Source organism: Canis lupus, chromosome 21, assembly GCF_048164855.1.
Source record: "Canis lupus baileyi chromosome 21, mCanLup2.hap1, whole genome shotgun sequence".
Classification (NCBI taxonomy): domain Eukaryota; kingdom Metazoa; phylum Chordata; class Mammalia; order Carnivora; family Canidae; genus Canis; species Canis lupus.
The window spans coordinates 16,880,784-16,898,347 of NC_132858.1; the positions used below are offsets into that span (position 1 = coordinate 16,880,784).

The following is a 17,564-nucleotide window of genomic DNA, read 5'->3' on the forward strand; positions in this document are numbered from 1 at the left end:
AAATATGTTCCAGGGAGATCAATGGAAAACTCAAAAAGCCTGTTGTCAGGGAAATTCATTGAGGTTCAAACTCAGAAGCTGAGAACAAGAGGCATTGCATGGGCATATTTCAAGCAAACAGGGTGTAAATTGGTGTGCCTCAGTTTAAGACTTTCTTACAGTCCCTTCCTGTCTAAAAATGAAGAACATAAAAATGTTCTAACTTCAATGACTAACTTCTGGTTCTAAAATGCACCTATTTTCTCACCTCTGATTAAGGAAGTTCACTGAGGCCCTTCTAAGCTGTAAATGTAGCTGCATTTATACCAGGATGTGGGAGGTAGGGACAGGTCTTCAAGCAAATCTCAGAACTTGAGAATAGTAGTGATGAGTGTTACGTTAGGGAATCATGCCTCTGAGATTAATTGGGACACTCTCAGATCAGAAAGCTAATCACATGCCTCAATCTTATAGTCCCTAATTTCAAATTCCCTATTTACCCTAAGACCTCTGGGGAAGGCACACAAAAGAGATTCAACTTCAAATTTGGATGATAGGCTGATTTTTTTTCTCATTTTGTTCTTTCACTCTAAAACTATGTCTTCTCCTAAAATCCAGAGCTCTCAGAATGTCCCCTCGGAAGAACGTCAAAGTCTTGGGGAAAGTGAGTCACAGGTAGAATGGTGAAACACAGGTGGTTGTCAAATGCCTTGGTGAGTACTTCCTAGATGTGGACAACTCTCAAGTAGATAATTCCATGTCCTCAAAATAACCCAAGAGGCAGGGACTCCATCGTGAACATTTGACTTAAAGAGACAGAGGTTCCACTAAAGCACCAGTGATGGACTAACACCCCTAGTACCATAGAGCTGCTAAGTGGCAGGGTAGACTTCCATGCCTGTCTTCATGTCCCAAGTGGACTCCATCTTCAATTGTATGTAGCTGTCATGCCTCAACCTGCAGTCACACTTTGTCCTTCTGTCCATACATAGCTGGCTTTAAATATTCTCTGAGCTTCCTCTCCACTCAGCATCTTCCTCATTCCCCCCAGATTCAAGTTGTTCTGCCCATAGGAAAGGCTCAAATACATGTCTTCCCAAAAGAGGCTTTCTCTGTCCCCCCTGAACCAAGACCTTAGTGCTCCGGGCACCCTGCCCCTATCCCAGTCTAACACACCCTGTTTAATTACCTGCCAATGTCTCTCTTGCCACCACGACATTGAAAGCCCATCTGGGCCAGGACCGTGATCTCAGCATGTAGCCTAGGCTTCCCACCAACCTGGAAGATGATAGTTGATCAACAGATACTTTTGGAATAATGTAAGGAGTGTGCAGTGTGTACCTAATTCTTTGAAGACGCAACAAGTTTTGGTTATCCCCTCCCAGGTAACTTTGCATTTTATGGAGCATACTTCTTTCTCTCATAAAAATGAAATCTGTAGGGAGATGAAATGGAGTAAGTGACTAATTTGGGTAAGAAACCACAGGAAAGAAATCAGAATGAGGGGAATTAATCATAGGCTTTAGGCATTGGACATGTAATATGTGCCAGGTATTAGGCTTAGCACTTTGCAAGCATGAATCCAGTAATTTTTCACACAACTCCATGGGGCATTAGTACTATTATCTTCATTTTACAGATGGGAAACTGAGGCTTAGAAAGATTAAGTAACTTTCCCTGGCCAAGGCAAATTACAAATTATGAGTCTGGGATTCAAACAGGCCAGTCGATAGTCCTTGATATCATGTTGTTGGACAAGCTCACATTGTGCTTAACTTTCCCCAGATTCACTGGCATTCATTCATTTGTTCATTCACTCATTCAGTCATTCATCCACAGGGTTAAAATTATCCAAGGAAAATTTTGTATTTACCACTGTACTGTCAATGTAGAGAATATAAGATAAAGTGTAAAGATTTGTGTTCTTAAACAGTTTCTGTATCATGGTGGGATGGATAAAGCAGGGATATATAAAGTGTCACAGTTGTGTTTTCAATAGGTAAGAATTCATTAAGATAATGGTGGAAAGTAAGGCAGAGGAGAGTTTACCATCAAGTTGTAATGCAAATGATATAATGAGAGTTTGTTCATCCAGATTTATTAAGAATCACTTATATTCCCCACATATTTGGGGAATATGCTGAATTTAAGATAATGAGTAAGGGCCAGCTGGATGACAAGCATCCTACTTTTAGTTTTGGCTGAGGTCATGATCTCAGGGTCCTGAGATTGAGCCCAGTGTAGGGCTCCATGCTCAGTGAAGAGTCTGCTTAAGGATTCTTTCCCTCTCCTGTTTCCTCTCGCCCTACTCAAGCACTATATCTCTAAAATAAATAATTTTGAGTGGCTCAGTAGTTGAGCGTCTGCCTTCAGCTTAGGTAGTAATCCTGGGTCCAGCGATCGAGTCCCACATCAAGCTCCCTGCAAGGAGCCCACTTCACCATCTATGTCTCTGCCTCTCTCTTTGTGCCTCTCTTGAATAAATAAATAAAAATATTTTAAAAACTAACTAAATAAATAGATAATCTTGAAAAATAAATAAAGTAAAAATGAGCAAAAGCAGACAAGGACCTTGCAAGGACTGACAATCTGGAGATGATAAAATCATTAATCAAAGTTATTTAATTCATTCAAGGAAAAGGGAGGAAAAGATAAATAACATATTTTAGAAATAAAAAAGAAGTTGTTAGAAAATAGATCTAAGTATGTATATTCACAATAAATTATGAAACTCAGTAATTAAAGGACTAAGAACCTGAAAGCAAAAAGGTAAAAATACATATAATGGGCAACAATTAACAAAAACAATGAAAAATACTGCTGGAGAAATATGAATATAGACAAAAACACTTCAAATCTTAATCACCAAAGATGGGATAGAAAATGCAAAATGCTAAAAGGGATAATGCTAGTTCATTACTGTACATGATTTAATAAAAGAGGAAAAAATACAAAGGAGAAAAAAATCCATAAACATCTCTCTCGTTTTTTATATATGAAGCAATTAAACATTTGTAGGCATTCTGAAGATATATGTAAAAATTAACTAGATTGACTTAGAATTCATAGAATTTTGCTGTGCTCAGCCTATCTCTTCTGAGAGTGTTTTTTGACATCATTGACTTCCAGAACTAGTAGTCTCAGAAGAAAAAGCTGAAGGTGAACAGTAGGGTACCATGACATGGATGGATGTACAAATTGCTCAGTGGGATTGGACCACTTCTAATGCCTGAAGAGGGAAAAACATAACACTCCACTTTTGTTGCTATTTTCCCTGTGAACTCTTACATCTGCATGTGGCAGATTCAGGTTTGGGAATCAGACCAGCCGGGGAAGAAAGAAAAGATGAGCAAGGCATGCACAACTGATGACAAATTGCAACACATGCTAACCCCCCTGGGTAAAGAAGCCCTGTGATGGCAAGTACCAAACAAAAGGGCTGACACAGAGCTCAGTACAGACTACGAATAGCTTTTTTTTTCTTGTTCATTCTCGTAGCCACACCTCTGGCCCAATGATGTGGTATCATGTGCCTTCTGGGAAGATAACAGGCCTGAAATCTGGAGAATAAAGTATTTCTATACGTCTTAATTGTATCTTCTCTCAGAGATGCTTCAAGAAAATTCTCCAGTGTTCAAACTTCCAGAAAAGGGGTGGTAAAACTATTTTTATAAATATAGTCTACTACATCAAGGAAAGAATTGACAGATTGGTCCTACAAGATAGAACCAGAAACAGACTGATACAAATATGAAAGCTTGATACATGACAGAATTTTCACTCAAATCTTAACGAGAAATGTATGGAGTCTTTTTTAAAAAATATAAAACAACTTTCTTTCACTAAAGATCAGAATTAAAGACTGTTTTGCAACATTTATAACACCAGCAAAAATAAAGACTTAAACATGAAATGTTTCAAAGCATTGAAAGAAAATACAAGAGAATATCTTTATAATAGGAAAAAGTTGTTTCAACAAGACATACAAAGCACAACCATAAAGGAACATTAAAATTGGAAGTCCGTTAAAATGAAAAATTTCTATCCCACCAAGTGTGTCTGGCACAAAGTGAAGTACAAGCTACAAACAGGTTGAAGCATCAACATTGCAGATATCATTAAAAGGTTAGTACCTAGTAGACAATATGAAAGCAGCTACTGCAAATGTATGGAATAAAGATAAAACAACCCACCTGAACAAAGAACAAAGAATATACACATACAACTAAAAAAAAGGAAAAGAAAGAAAACTCTGCCATTAGCATCAGAGCACTTAAAAACACTTCACATCCCTTATGAAGCCATTTTACACTGATCAGATTGGAAGACATTTTGAAGCCTAGCAATATATAGTATTGGCAAGAACATGGAGTGAAGACCAATCTCACACAGCGTTTGCAGGAAAGCACATTGGTAGAGCAATTTGGCAATATCTCCTAAATTTAAAGATGCTCTTTTCTTATGAACCAGAAATTACCTTCCAAGGAGTGTACATGAGAGGATCTCTTGAACTGGTACATACTGAAAGTTTCAAAGGAAAATGTCTTCCTAGATTTTCATATTATCCAGGAACAAGAAAAATCATTAACAGAATGGATAGAGCATCTGTGATATATTTATATACTGATCTAGACTATCTGAGTGAAAAAGATGCTACGTAATTCAGCATGGATGAATCTAACAATATTTCAGGAAAATAGAATAACTTACAGTAGAGCATGATTTCATTTATAACAAGTTTAAATATACCAAAATAATTTTATGTAATTCTGTGGATACATAAAGACCAGCAAATATTAGAACCCTACTTAGGGATTAAAAAAATACAAAACATTAAATTCAATGAGAGTTTAGTGCAGGCAAAGGAAAGAAGAACATAGTCAGGGAGGGCTCAATTTGAAAATATTTGATTATGTCAAGTGTCTGAAGCAAAATTGGCATAGGTGAAGACAATAATGATTAGCTTGCTTGCATAAGTTGTCTTTACATTATTTTCTATTTCTTTTTTTTTTTTTTTTTTTTTAATTTTTATTTATTTATGATAGTCACAGAGAGAGAGAGAGAGGCAGAGACACAGGCAGAGGGAGAAGCAGGCTCCATGCACCGGGAGCCTGATGTGGGATTCGATCCCGGGTCTCCAGGATCGCGCCCTGGGCCAAAGGCAGGCGCCAAACCGCTGCGCCACCCAGGGATCCCTATTTTCTATTTCTTAATATAAAATGGAAATAGTTCATAATGACACATTTAAAATGACCACTAAATCACTTTTATTATGGGAATGAATATTGATATAAAAACAATCTATAAGGAAAGTTGTCATTCTATCAAAAGTCTTATGAATGAGGATATCATTGGAACAGATTTATTGTTCTAAATGTTGTTTAGAGCAAAATCTGAGATACACAAAGACAATCATTGTTATGTGATTTCTATGAAGAGAAAAAGGGAAATAAAATTTTCACCTATGGTGATTGAGAAGGTTCTGGATATTAATTTGGAAATTGTTAAAAACTAAAATCTCAAATAATTATTGACATAGCATCATTTGGTAACTCTGTCTTTTATAACTACTTGTATGAGTAAGATGGATGGAATTTTCTGTTCTTTTTTATACTCATGGAGCAAAAAGAATGCCTTCTGGTTTTGTCCTTAAATTTCTAAGAGTTTTTTTTTTTAATTTACTGAGATGGAACTATCACTATTAGCAAATAATTTGATAACTTCTCTCAAGTTCCATATGTGATTAACAAAAGATAAAAGACAAGTCATGACAGAGTGACTCCCTAATTTTAAATATGCTCATTAGTTGGTCAGATAATATGATACACTACCTACCTGTGGCCAAAGTGTCTACTTAATTTAACAATTTCCTTTGGAAAACTTTCCTGATTGCATTTTTAACATCTTTGTTCCGCAGGCTATAAATAAAAGGGTTTAACATAGGACTCACAAAGATATAAAACACGGCAACAATTTTGCTCTGTTCTACAGATGTCTCAGAAGGGGGTCTTAGGTGCATGCAGAACAGAGTCCCATAAAAGATGGTGACAGCCGTCAAATGGGACCCACAGGTGGAGAAGGCTTTGCGCCTGCCCTCAGCAGAGTGGATGCGCAGAATGGTGGAGAAAATGAAAATGTATGAGATGAGAATGATGGCTAGAGAACAGGTGAGATTGAAACCAGCCACCACAAACATGGCAGTTTCTTTGACATAAGTATCTGAGCAGGCAAGGACTATGAGAGGTGGGTCTGCACAGTAAAAGTGGTTGATTTCATTGGGTCCACAGAAGGAGAGGCGAAGCATCAGGATGGTCTGTGCCAGACCATTCACAAAGCCATAAATATAAGGGGTGGCAACGAGAGAGAAGCAGACACACCTGGACATCTTGCTGCCATACAACAGGGGTTTGCAGATGGCCACGTAGCGGTCATAGGCCATCACTGTGAGCATATAATAATCGGTGATCACCAGGGCAATGAAAAAGTGGAATTGCAGAAGGCAACCCAGGAAGGAAATGGCTTTTCTCTCGGATAAGAAATGAACCAGCATCTGTGGAGCGACACTGGTGGTATAACAGAGGTCCACAAAAGAGAGATGACTGAGGAAGAAGTACATTGGAGTGTGAAGTTTTGAGTCACTTCTGATTAACAAAATCATGCTAACATTGCCAAGCACTGTGATAAGGTAGATGACTAGGAAGACCACAAAAAGGACAGGCTGCAACTCAGCTTGATCTGTCAGTCCCAGGAGAATAAACTCAGTCACTGCTGTGTAGTTGTTCTTTAACATTGTGTGTGCGTGGCTTCAAATGAGGGCTAAAAGAAGGGAAATGAAAATGCATGTCTCTTGTCACATATCTGTTACCCCCATCATGTCATCTGATAAGTCTTCCCCAAAACTTGTAAACATTTGTGACATTAAAAATAGCTTAGTCAGTATGCAATTGATATTTTAACATCTACATTAGGGCAGCTCAGGTGGCTCAGCGGTTTAGCGCCACCTTCTGCCCAGGGTGTGATCCTGGAAACCCGGGATCGAGTCCTAAATCAGGCTCCCTGCATGGAGCCTGCTTCTCCCTCTGCCTGTGTCTCTGCCTACCTCTCTCTCTGTGTCTCTTACGAATAAATAAATAAAATCTTTAAAAAAAAATCTACATTAATATACAGCTCCTTTTATAAAGGCAGTAATATTTTAAATGCTTTCCTGAAAGTCTTCACATTGAAAAGACTTTACCTTATCTGCAAGATTTAGTACATTAGTTCACTTACAATTTCCTTAAACGTTGCTTTTTTTTTGTGGGGGGGGGGGAGTGGCAATCTTTTGTTTCTTAGTATATTTTTGATGTGGTATATAAATCATCATCTGTTTTGCACAACTGAATCGAATGATGCATATACCTGTAGAACGAGGTTTTGTCCTCCTGCCCCTCTCGACTCAAGATCATTTCAAGCATTTTTCCCACTCTGCAATGCATGTCCTTCCCTTTATGTGTCTTCTGCTCAGGTGGTCCTCATAGCACCAAATCTTACTTAACTTTTAAGATATGATATGCATATGCATATGATTTCCTTTGTTTTGTTTATTAATGCCAAATATCAGGGCCAAAATTTGGTTCATGTGGCACAAAAGTCAATTATGTTTCTGGTATAAAAAAAGATACATATATAGTACATAAATATATATGTATGTATCTATAAAATAGATACATACATACATATGTATTTGTGATCCCCTTCCTTGGAGGAGAGATTAGGGAAGACATGTATTAAAAGGCTCCCTGGTATGGGGGAGGAGAAAATAATGAAGAAAAGATTAACAAGCATATTCACACTTTACAATACTTTTATTGTAACTCTACCTCTTTTTAACTCTTACAAAAATTAAGAAAAAATATATAACCTAAATTATATTTAAGGTTTTCAATATATGTAAATGATACTACTGGAATAATAATCATATTAATCATACAACTGAGACAAGACATAAGATACCCTCAAGTGCATCTCCCCAGTTGTCTGTAGGATAAAAATACCATAAAGACCATTGTGGAAAACCTACACCATCCTTCAGTAACAAACCCAGGTATGGCAATATTATGTTGCCTTCTACTAATAGGTACAAAGCCAAGGAAGGACGAGGGTCACTTTGTAAGGCATTTTGTAAATGCCTCCACCTTCTCGTGCATTGCATTATCCAATTCTACACATGTGGACTTTGGACTTATTTGTCCAGGATAATAAAATGCAAGACAAATCACCTAAATCAATGTAATCATAATTACTTTGTAAATTCTAACCTAACTTCTTAAGATTAGAGTAATTATCATAATAGACAAGTACTCTTTGATGCTGGGATGGCATTTGAATGAATATCTACTCACTGACATATAAATCAAGTGTCCATATAATTAAAGTGTCTATTTGTTACTGTGGGTTAATGATGCAATGCAAGCTTAAACATATCAGATAATTTAGCTGAGTACTTCATGACAACGACTTTCCTTTAATGAAACAAAACACAAAGTGCTACATGATTTCAACAAAAACTCAGAGACAGATATTTATAGGGAGACAGATGTGGCTCTGGGGACACACGAGGCTTTGCATTCTTGACATTCACCCTCACCCTGAGGCTCTCTCAAATAGATGCTTGTGGCACTATTCAGGCACCCAAAGATTGTAGAAGGTTGGTCTTTTTTTTTTTTTTTTTTAAGAAGGCTGATGTCTCCTGATAGGTGGTCATCATTCAGTTAGAAGTGGAAAAGATTCAGTGAAGGCATCTCCATGAAATGCATTTTTAATTAACTTTATTTAAATAATTAATGTAGATCATAAACCTAAGAGTGGCTACTCTCTATGAAGGGGTAAGGAGCATTATACAACAGAATGCTTATAATTATGAAAAGTAGCATCATTACTTTGGAAGCTATTTAACACAACTCCCTAATTTTCTTCATGAAGTAAGAGAAAATATTCATAGCTAGGTTTTGAGAGTCATCAAAGTCAACAGATATTGAGAGTCCTCAGGGAGACCACCTCACCAGAAAACCCACATATCCAATTCCTAGCTATGGGGATTGACCAAGTTACTCATCTCTCTGTGTCTAAATTTCCTCATGCATAAAATTTGGTTCTCATAGCAACTCCTTTCTATGAGGTTTTTGTTTTTTTTTTTTTTTTCAGATAAAACTTCAAATATGTCTGACGTGTAAAAAGTACTTAGGTTGTAGCTATTATTATATTGGGTACAAAATCCGGTCTCATCTTAAATAAGACAAAACCCAAAGTGTGATTCCAGGGATAAGAGTTTATCTAATCATTACCCATAGCCTCAGTGACACCTAGAACAATGCTTTCCCAAATGGAGCCAATCAATCATTATATATGGAATGAATATTCTCTCTGGTCAGTTTTGTTTTCATTTGAACTACTACTCTACTGAACATTTATAAATACTTGTACTTTTAGAAGATCACTAAAATTTAAATCAAGGGGTTTGTTAATTCATCATGTTTCAGCCCATAATTTTTTTGTTGTTGTTGAGTAAAAGATTTATTTCCTCCTTCCAAGATATATTTTCACAATACCACAACCTACCTCTGCAAGAAGTGTGATTTCCCAATGCTAGTGTGAATAGAAAGACCTGAGGATTTTATAACAGAATTGTCATATAGGGATCAAATCCCTATGGTTTAATTATTTCTAGCAGCAAGTCATTCAGACTATGTACAGCCACTATCTTATTCTCTTGCAAATCCTAACTAAGCTCACTGAGAATATGATTTGGATCCACTACCAACAGGGAATCAAATCTCCTGAGAATCATAAAGCCATGGGATTCATCATTTATTTTAAGTTATGGTTGAATATCTTACTATTTTTTGACTGGGGGAGTACTACAACATGTAAAGTAGAATGATACCTGGTATATAGAGTGGTTTTGGAATCTGGAATGCCATTGGTAGATCGACTCATTTCTGTTGAACTTGGACAAGTTATTTATTAATTCTGAGCTTTGTGCTTTGACTTTTTAACAGAACAATAACATATAACTATGTATATACCATGGGAACATTATGGATATACAGGTAATGTAGATGTGCTTGCTGGTAATTCTTACCTCACCCCTTTTGTCTTTTCTTCTCTTTCTCCCTTTACCCCCTCAAGTTAAACCCTTATGGATCACACCAATAGAGCTCCTTGGGTGTCCAGATTCAGGTGAGTTTGGCCAATGCCAGAAATCAGCAGGATATCAGAGGTGGGAGAAAGAGAAAAAGAGCTCTATTTACTTCCCATTTTCTCCCAGATGCACAATGGAGGTGCTAGAATGGCTGCATCCTTCCAAGCAAAACTCCTCCTGAGCTGTGTGTTGGGAAAGAAGGTGGCCAGGGACTTGCTTCCTGCTTCTAGCTCTCTTTGGGTGGTGGTTGTGGTCACTGCATGCTTATTTCAGAACAGAGGATGGGCTCTATTTTCTGCTGCTAGCTTCCAGATGCTGCAACTTCTTTGATCAATTTCTGTAGTTTTGCCTATATTCTGTGTCCTTTCACTAAATTCTCTCCAGGTAAACAGTCTGAGTAAAATGTTGTTTTATGCTGTGTCCCTAACACAGGCCTGAGCAGTATGTGGTAGTTCTTCAATACTGTTGCAATGGAAGTAGTAGCAGCAAGAATGATTATTCATTTTGTTATAGTTTTGGGATAGATCTGGGTTTTGAAGATTCTAGCTTGGAGCTCAAAAAAGACCGTTGAGTTACCCTCTTTCTGGATCCTGAATCAACTGAGGACTACACATAGGAGTCAGCTATTGTTCATAGCAGCATTGTTGCAGGTAGAATTGGATTTAACAATGTGGCTTAAACATGCTTTTCTGTTCCTTCCTTCTGAAATGAAGTCACCTAGCACAACTCTTGGTCCCTCTTTACCTTTCCAGAGTTATGGCCAGTCACCACACCTGATTGAGTTGAGACATGTTCATGAATCACATAGAGAATTGGATGCCTTGTATTGTCTGTGTGGCAGCAGCAAAAAATCCTTTCCATAATCTCACCCATTTCCACTCACCCTACTTAGATAAGTGTGTGTGGGATGTAGTAAGAGGAATCCAAAAAGTCCTTTAAAACTTTTCCCCCAAAACATTTAGAAACCTCTGTCTCAATCCTTATTACCACAGTTGACACATTCTTTCATCTGTTTATGCATTCTAGAAACATCTGGTTATTCTTGACTTTCTGCTTTCATTCCCATTCCCTTCAAAGATTATCTTCTTGACTTCGATTTTTTTTTTAAGATTTTATTTATTTATCTGAGAGAGACACAGAGAGAAAGCATGAGTGGAGAGAAGGGGAAGCAGACTCCCTGCTGACCAGGCAGCCCAAAGCAGGGCTTCATCTGTAAGAAATAAATTATATCTGTATTACAGGGATATTGTAGGTATTAAATAGAGTTTACTTTTTCTTGGTAATGAAGAAGGATGTTCATTTTAAAATGCTTAGCACACTAGTGGCTGGTACCTAGAAATACTCAAGAAATGAGAGTAGCTGCCATCATAACTGAGTTGTAAATTTGCATGCTCCACCAACAGATAATGTAAAGTAAATGTGAAAAAAATGTAACTTTAAAAATTCTCTGTATTGTTTAGTTTTTCCTTTGGAAACAATTCTGCTGAGCAGATATGTGGCAAAACAAGATTCAAAGTATTTTTTTTATAGTGAATCTGCTAGAAAACCAAATAACCATATTTGTCTAGAGTCAATTTATGAAAATCCAGAGATAATTTCAACTATCAAAGCATGTATACAGAGTGTATAATGTTGACATTGATTGTAAAAAACATCTGCAAGGTCATGAACAATAGGTCAATTATCATAAGAATGATGAGCAATTCAAATTTCTAAAATGAATACAATGGTCATCTTAAATGAGGAAACACAATCTTTTATCCAGATATTATAACAATTTCTTTTTACCAACATATTTTATGAAGGATTTGATGGTAGCATGGATTTAGAACTATTAAAAAATATAAGGGATAATTATATTATACTAGAGCTTCTACCCATCTCAACAAATCAACTAGACAGAAAAACATTTTCAGAATGACAAAGAGTATATATTGAGTTTTTGTTTGTTTGTTTGTCAATTTGTTTAACTAGCAGGATTTCTGCCCACCTGACAAGTAAAGGTCTTTTATTTACTCTTTGTATGTTTATAGCAACTTATATATACATATTTTGCATATTTCTCTTATATTTTCAGAAGAAAATTTAATGATAAAATATCTTTGTCATATTACCGAAGTCCTTATTTCAAGATATAATTACATATCACATAGACTTGTAATGTATGACTTTTAAGAGGAGCTTTGGACTTAAACCATCAAAATTTAAATAAACTCTTTGATTGATCTTTCACTTTAGATGAATGCCTAGTCTTTCAAATTTTAATCTTTTTTCCCTTTTATGACTTATGAGGCCCTTTATCGCTAGAGTCTTATCACTGATTTGAATCCATTATGCTTGTGCTTCCCTTTGGCCTTTTTTGGCCTCTAATCTACATGATTGCTTTGCTGGACTCCACCAGGAAAAGTGCATCTTGCACTCTTTAATCTTTCTTGGCCAGAAACAGCCTTCTATGTCTTCCCAGCTGACCCAGCTGCACCTTGGCTCTTGAGGAAACTATAGGCCCCCACTTAGGATCTGCTTCTTAGATTCTTTCAGACATGGCCTGAGAATGCTGCTATGTAGTACTCAGCCTCACTGATGCAACACTCCTCAGGTTCATCTCTTAAATATTTTTGTACTCCCCTACAAGGGGATGCAGAAAATTTGAAATTTGGGTGCTGCCCATGCCCCATGGAAACCAAAGAATCTGTGGAAACATTAAGTCAAGTCCAAGGAGCAACCATTTAAGTAAGCTAATCCCAAAGCCTACTTTTCCTTGGCTACCTGACATGTTGATTCAGAAAAAAAGCCCACAGCAAGGAGATCAGGAGAGCCAGTCTGAGAGTGAACTCCTAAGGCCCTAAATCTTCTTTTCTTTTTCTTTTTCTTCTCTTTCACTTTCTTTTTATTTTTTTTTAATTCACTCATTAGTATGCCTATGCTAAAGGACCAGGCTTTGGCTCTTTACTTTCTCTCCATGATAATCTACATCTTTTGATGTCAAGCATTAATGGCAGATGAACTTCAGAGGAGGAAAATCAGCTCAATCATATGAAAGATACAATATTATTTTTGTTATTCATAATGGTATTATTATGAACCTGGTCCAGAACTACTAGGACTTTCTCTCCTTTCAAATTCTAACATAGTTAAGACCCAAAGAGGAAATATTATATGAGTATAATATTATATATCAGGAATTAAAAACTAAACATATTGTTTAAGTGTCCACACTAACAAGTCTGAACCAGTTTCATTCAAACTAACCTATCCATGAGACCTGAGAGTCTAAAAATGTATTCCCTGCAACTTGCAATTTAATTCACAAGAAGAAATGATCTTAGATTACTAAATGAAAATGAAATAAGCTGCTGTTTACATGGAAGGCCACCAAGTCACAACCATCTGCATAGTTTTGTTGTTTGAGTATTCATCAGTAATTCTTCACCAAACATCAATTGTGCACCCAAAATGCTGTATAGATCTCTCCAGGAGATGGCAAATGAAATTGACAAGAATTATGTCCCCAGAGCACTGCCTGTCCTGTAAAAGAAATAGGGAGGTTATAAAAGGAGACAAATACCACAAGAGAGACAGAGAAAACCACCAATGGCATCTCCAAGGGGAAATACTATCCCAGCTGAGAATATGATGAGTAGAGTCATGGCAGAGAGCTTTTCATTATGAAGAATGCAATACCTTTTTACTTAGCCTAGAATGAATCTCCCTATCAAAATTGATACCCCCTGTTTTTCACATTTAATAAAAGATACTGCATGCATCTAAAGATTAACCCATAATTTAAGATCCCATCCATTAAGAAATTACTTCTGTCTTTTGTAAACATCCCCAGAGGGAATCCTAAGGATGTCCCATAGGTGATTTCCTGATGAATGTTTCAGGGATGAGTCATCCATAGTTAATCATTCAGGTATAAATCCTTCCACTTTGGGGACCTTCCAGGAGGCTTGGAAATTACTATCCCTCCACAGGTAAGTCTGACAGTTCTGAAAATCAAGAACTTCTAATACATTTTATTTGATTTTTTACCATCTTCTCTTTTTAATGTAAAATGGAATTATTAGGGGCACCTGGGTGGCTCAGTGGTTGAGCTTTGGCCTTTGGCTAAGGTCATGACCTCAGGATCCTGGGATAGAGTCACGCAGGAAGCCTGCTTCACCCTGCCTTTGTCTCTGTCTCTCTCTGTGTGTCTCTCATGAATAAAATAATAAAAATCTTTTTAAAAAATAAAAATAAAATAAAATGGAATTATTAGTGATTATAAGAATTGCCACATTAAGACAAAACTATAGGCAGGCAGACTCAGACTCTTTCTGACAAAGACAGATTATGACTGGTGGTATATTAAATCAAGCCTTGCAACCATCCCAAACTTAGTTACAAATCCATTTCACAATACAGCTAAGATTTAGATAAGCTTACATGTTGAGCTTTAGCCAATCCTTGGATTTCAAAAAATCTGTACATCACACTTCCCTTTTAACTTTTCCACCTCCAAGCCTAGAGCCTTAGAATTTGGCACAAGAAAATACATTCCCACTCCATATGTCTCTAACAATTTCATGTACTTTTTATTTATTAAGAGAAAAATTTAAAAGGGATTTGGGTAAATGAGTGATAGAATAAGGGTGAGAAAGAAAAAAATAAATGTGAATATCTCCCCATCCTCATTTGAAAGGGCTTCTCATAGACTTTTCCAATTCCAGTTTGCACTGAAATATAATGGCACTGCTATAACAGGATGATTAAAACAGGTTTACATTGTTTTGTTCAAGGGGAATACACTTTTCATTACTCTGTTTCTTCTTTTTTTAATTTTTTTTTTCCTTAAGTAAACTCCATGCCCAACATGGAACTGAAACTCACAACCCTGAGATCAAGAGTCACATGTTCCACCAACTGAATCAGCCAAATGTTCCTTCTTTACTGTGTTTCTGTCCCTTTACAATATTGCAATAGATTTTAATGACTTTTCAGCTGAAGCATCCCATTTAGATAAAGTTCTCAGAAAAGATTCCTAAAGGCTTGAAGCTTTTTGCTTTGTTTTGTTTTCTTCCCCCTACATTATTCATAGACCTTTAATTCCTACCTACACTAAGCATAATTGTGATTCTTTTTGATAATTCTGTTATTTGAACTATAATGATTTTATACATTTAATAATTATCTTCTTTTGGACTATCCTTATTCTTCCCCTTTTCTCACTAAACTTTCCCTTGGAATGAGAGAAGCACTGAATGATGAGAAGTGGGCGAGGGTCTCCTAACAACTTGGAATGCACCCACCTGATGGAGGCCCATGGCACAGTGGGCTATGCTGTGTGACATGTGACTGAAAACTTTTTGATGGCCATTTAACATGACCTGCATGGCATTTTTTTAGGTTGTATTTATTTATTCATGAGAGACACAGAGAGAGAAGCAGAGACATAGGCAGAGGAAGAAGCAGGCTCAGCAAGGGGAGCCTGATAAAGACTTGATCCCAGGATCCTGAGCCAATCAGGTGCCCCTGCACTGGCATTTTTAAAACACTGAACACTTTAGTGAGTATAAGAACACATGAGTTCTTCTCTTCTACTCTTTCACTTCAGGTCATAATTTGAGATAAAACTATATCAAATTTACTTCTGTAGAAGGTGTTTTTCCATGTGTATCCCCAAAACAAAATCCTAGACTGTGTGTAGTAAATGATAGGATGGCATGATCATTAATAAGAAAGCTTACTTCTTTTTCCTTTTATTTCTGAATGCAAGAAAATTTGACATAGGGTCATAGAGACTCTTAGAAAGATTCTCTTTCTTCATGCCCAAAAAAACAACAGAATGCCATCAAGCCTAAGTCAGAGGATGGGATGTTTCCTTCTTCAAACTAATGGGGAAATATTTTGTCTGTCTGCATTGATGACAGCAAGTTCTATACTTAGGGAAACTGTGGTAATACCTAAGTATCCTCTGTAAGGGGAAGGTGTAAATTCTCAAAGGATTAAACCACATGATAAACCTTTTTATTTAGTTTAAACAAATCATATCAACTGTCTCATTCAGTACTTCAATCCTGACTGTGCATTAAAATCATGTGGAAAGCTTGTTCAAAAATTTGTCAATGTGTGTACCCCACCTGAGCTGAGCTGTGACCCAAGTATCAGTGTTTTCAAAACTTCCACATTAGAACCCAATGTGAAGCCAAAGTTGATAACCACTAATCTGAGTGTTGTATATGTCAATATATTATTTTAATAAGAAACAGAGTTAGTCTTTAAAAGGTATAAACTTTTACTATCCTTCTGGCCTTAAAAAATTATAGGTAACTCATTTTTTCCTGAGTCCTGAGTAAACTTCCATCTAACAATCCAACTTGCAAATTTTAATTGTCAATATTCAAAGCTTTAGGTCAGGTACCATTATCACTAGCTCATGTTATAAAAACAAATCTATAATTGTACTTTCTCCTGTACATTGTTTAATGGCAGCTAAAATTTTTGTAGTAACTCAGACTCCACTGGTACATCAGGGAGATGAGAAATCTACACATCATGAAAAAAATCAGCTGATGTGAGTTGGCAAAGTTTCCTCTTTGATTCCTCCATTTGTTCAACTAATTATTATTGTGTTTCTACTGATTCAGGCATTGGCTGGTTCTAGGGATAGGGCACACACAAAGTTCTTGCCCTCCTGTGGTTAACCTTTAAATGGAGGAGAGACAACAAAATATGTAACTAAAAATTATTTATATAAATAAAAATTTCATAAGTTATAAATGAGCAAAAATAGATCGTGGGCAATGATTAAAGAGCTAGGGAATGAAGCTTAACTTGAGAGGTCTAAATGAAGTGATGAAATGAGTCACTCAAATGCCTTGTAGAACTTTCAAGGCAGAGACATCAGTATATGTAAAGGTCCCAAGGTAAGATTGTGTTCAACATGTTCAGAAAACACTAGAAGGACAATGTGGCCTGAGAAAAAGGACTGGAGAGAGACTTTTATATTAGACCTAATGATAGCAGAGGAACTGCTGACAAATTATTCTAAGATTCAATGTGTAATCTTTTGAAGGTAGAGCAAAAAAGGCTTCCTAATAGTTAAATACCAGGTTTGAAGTCAAAGGTATGAGATAAAATGAAATATGAATATTGTATATAAAAAATAAAATAAATTGGGATACTGTGAGATAAAAAGAGACCATGAGATCAAAGGGGATATTAGGTGAAAAACATTACAGACCATAAGTGACTGGTTTGGAACAAAGGAGATAAGATGGACAGATATCAAAGAAGCAGGAGAAGTGCATTGCTATAGGAGAATAAGGAAGAAATTAGAAAGAAAGTGAATATCAGTAAATAAGGATGAAATTAGGAAGAAACTGAACACCAATAAATACACAACAGGCTCCCAAGAATATATGTG

At 36.5% G+C, this 17,564-nt stretch overlaps 3 protein-coding genes across 3 annotated transcripts in view; all 3 read right to left on the bottom strand.

The window, feature by feature from the left end:
* Positions 1-17,564, bottom strand: part of LOC140612769 (olfactory receptor 5M3) — a 144,931-nt gene that overhangs the window by 60,435 nt on the left and 66,932 nt on the right. The window lies entirely within an intron of this gene.
* The window catches only part of LOC140612768 (olfactory receptor 5M11), a 104,069-nt gene that overhangs the window by 19,576 nt on the left and 66,929 nt on the right, over positions 1-17,564 (bottom strand). The window lies entirely within an intron of this gene.
* Positions 5,834-6,769, bottom strand: LOC140613425 (olfactory receptor 5M5-like). The gene has a single exon (XM_072791952.1). It carries the CDS (start codon positions 6,767-6,769, stop codon positions 5,834-5,836), a length of 936 nt encoding a protein of 311 aa, XP_072648053.1.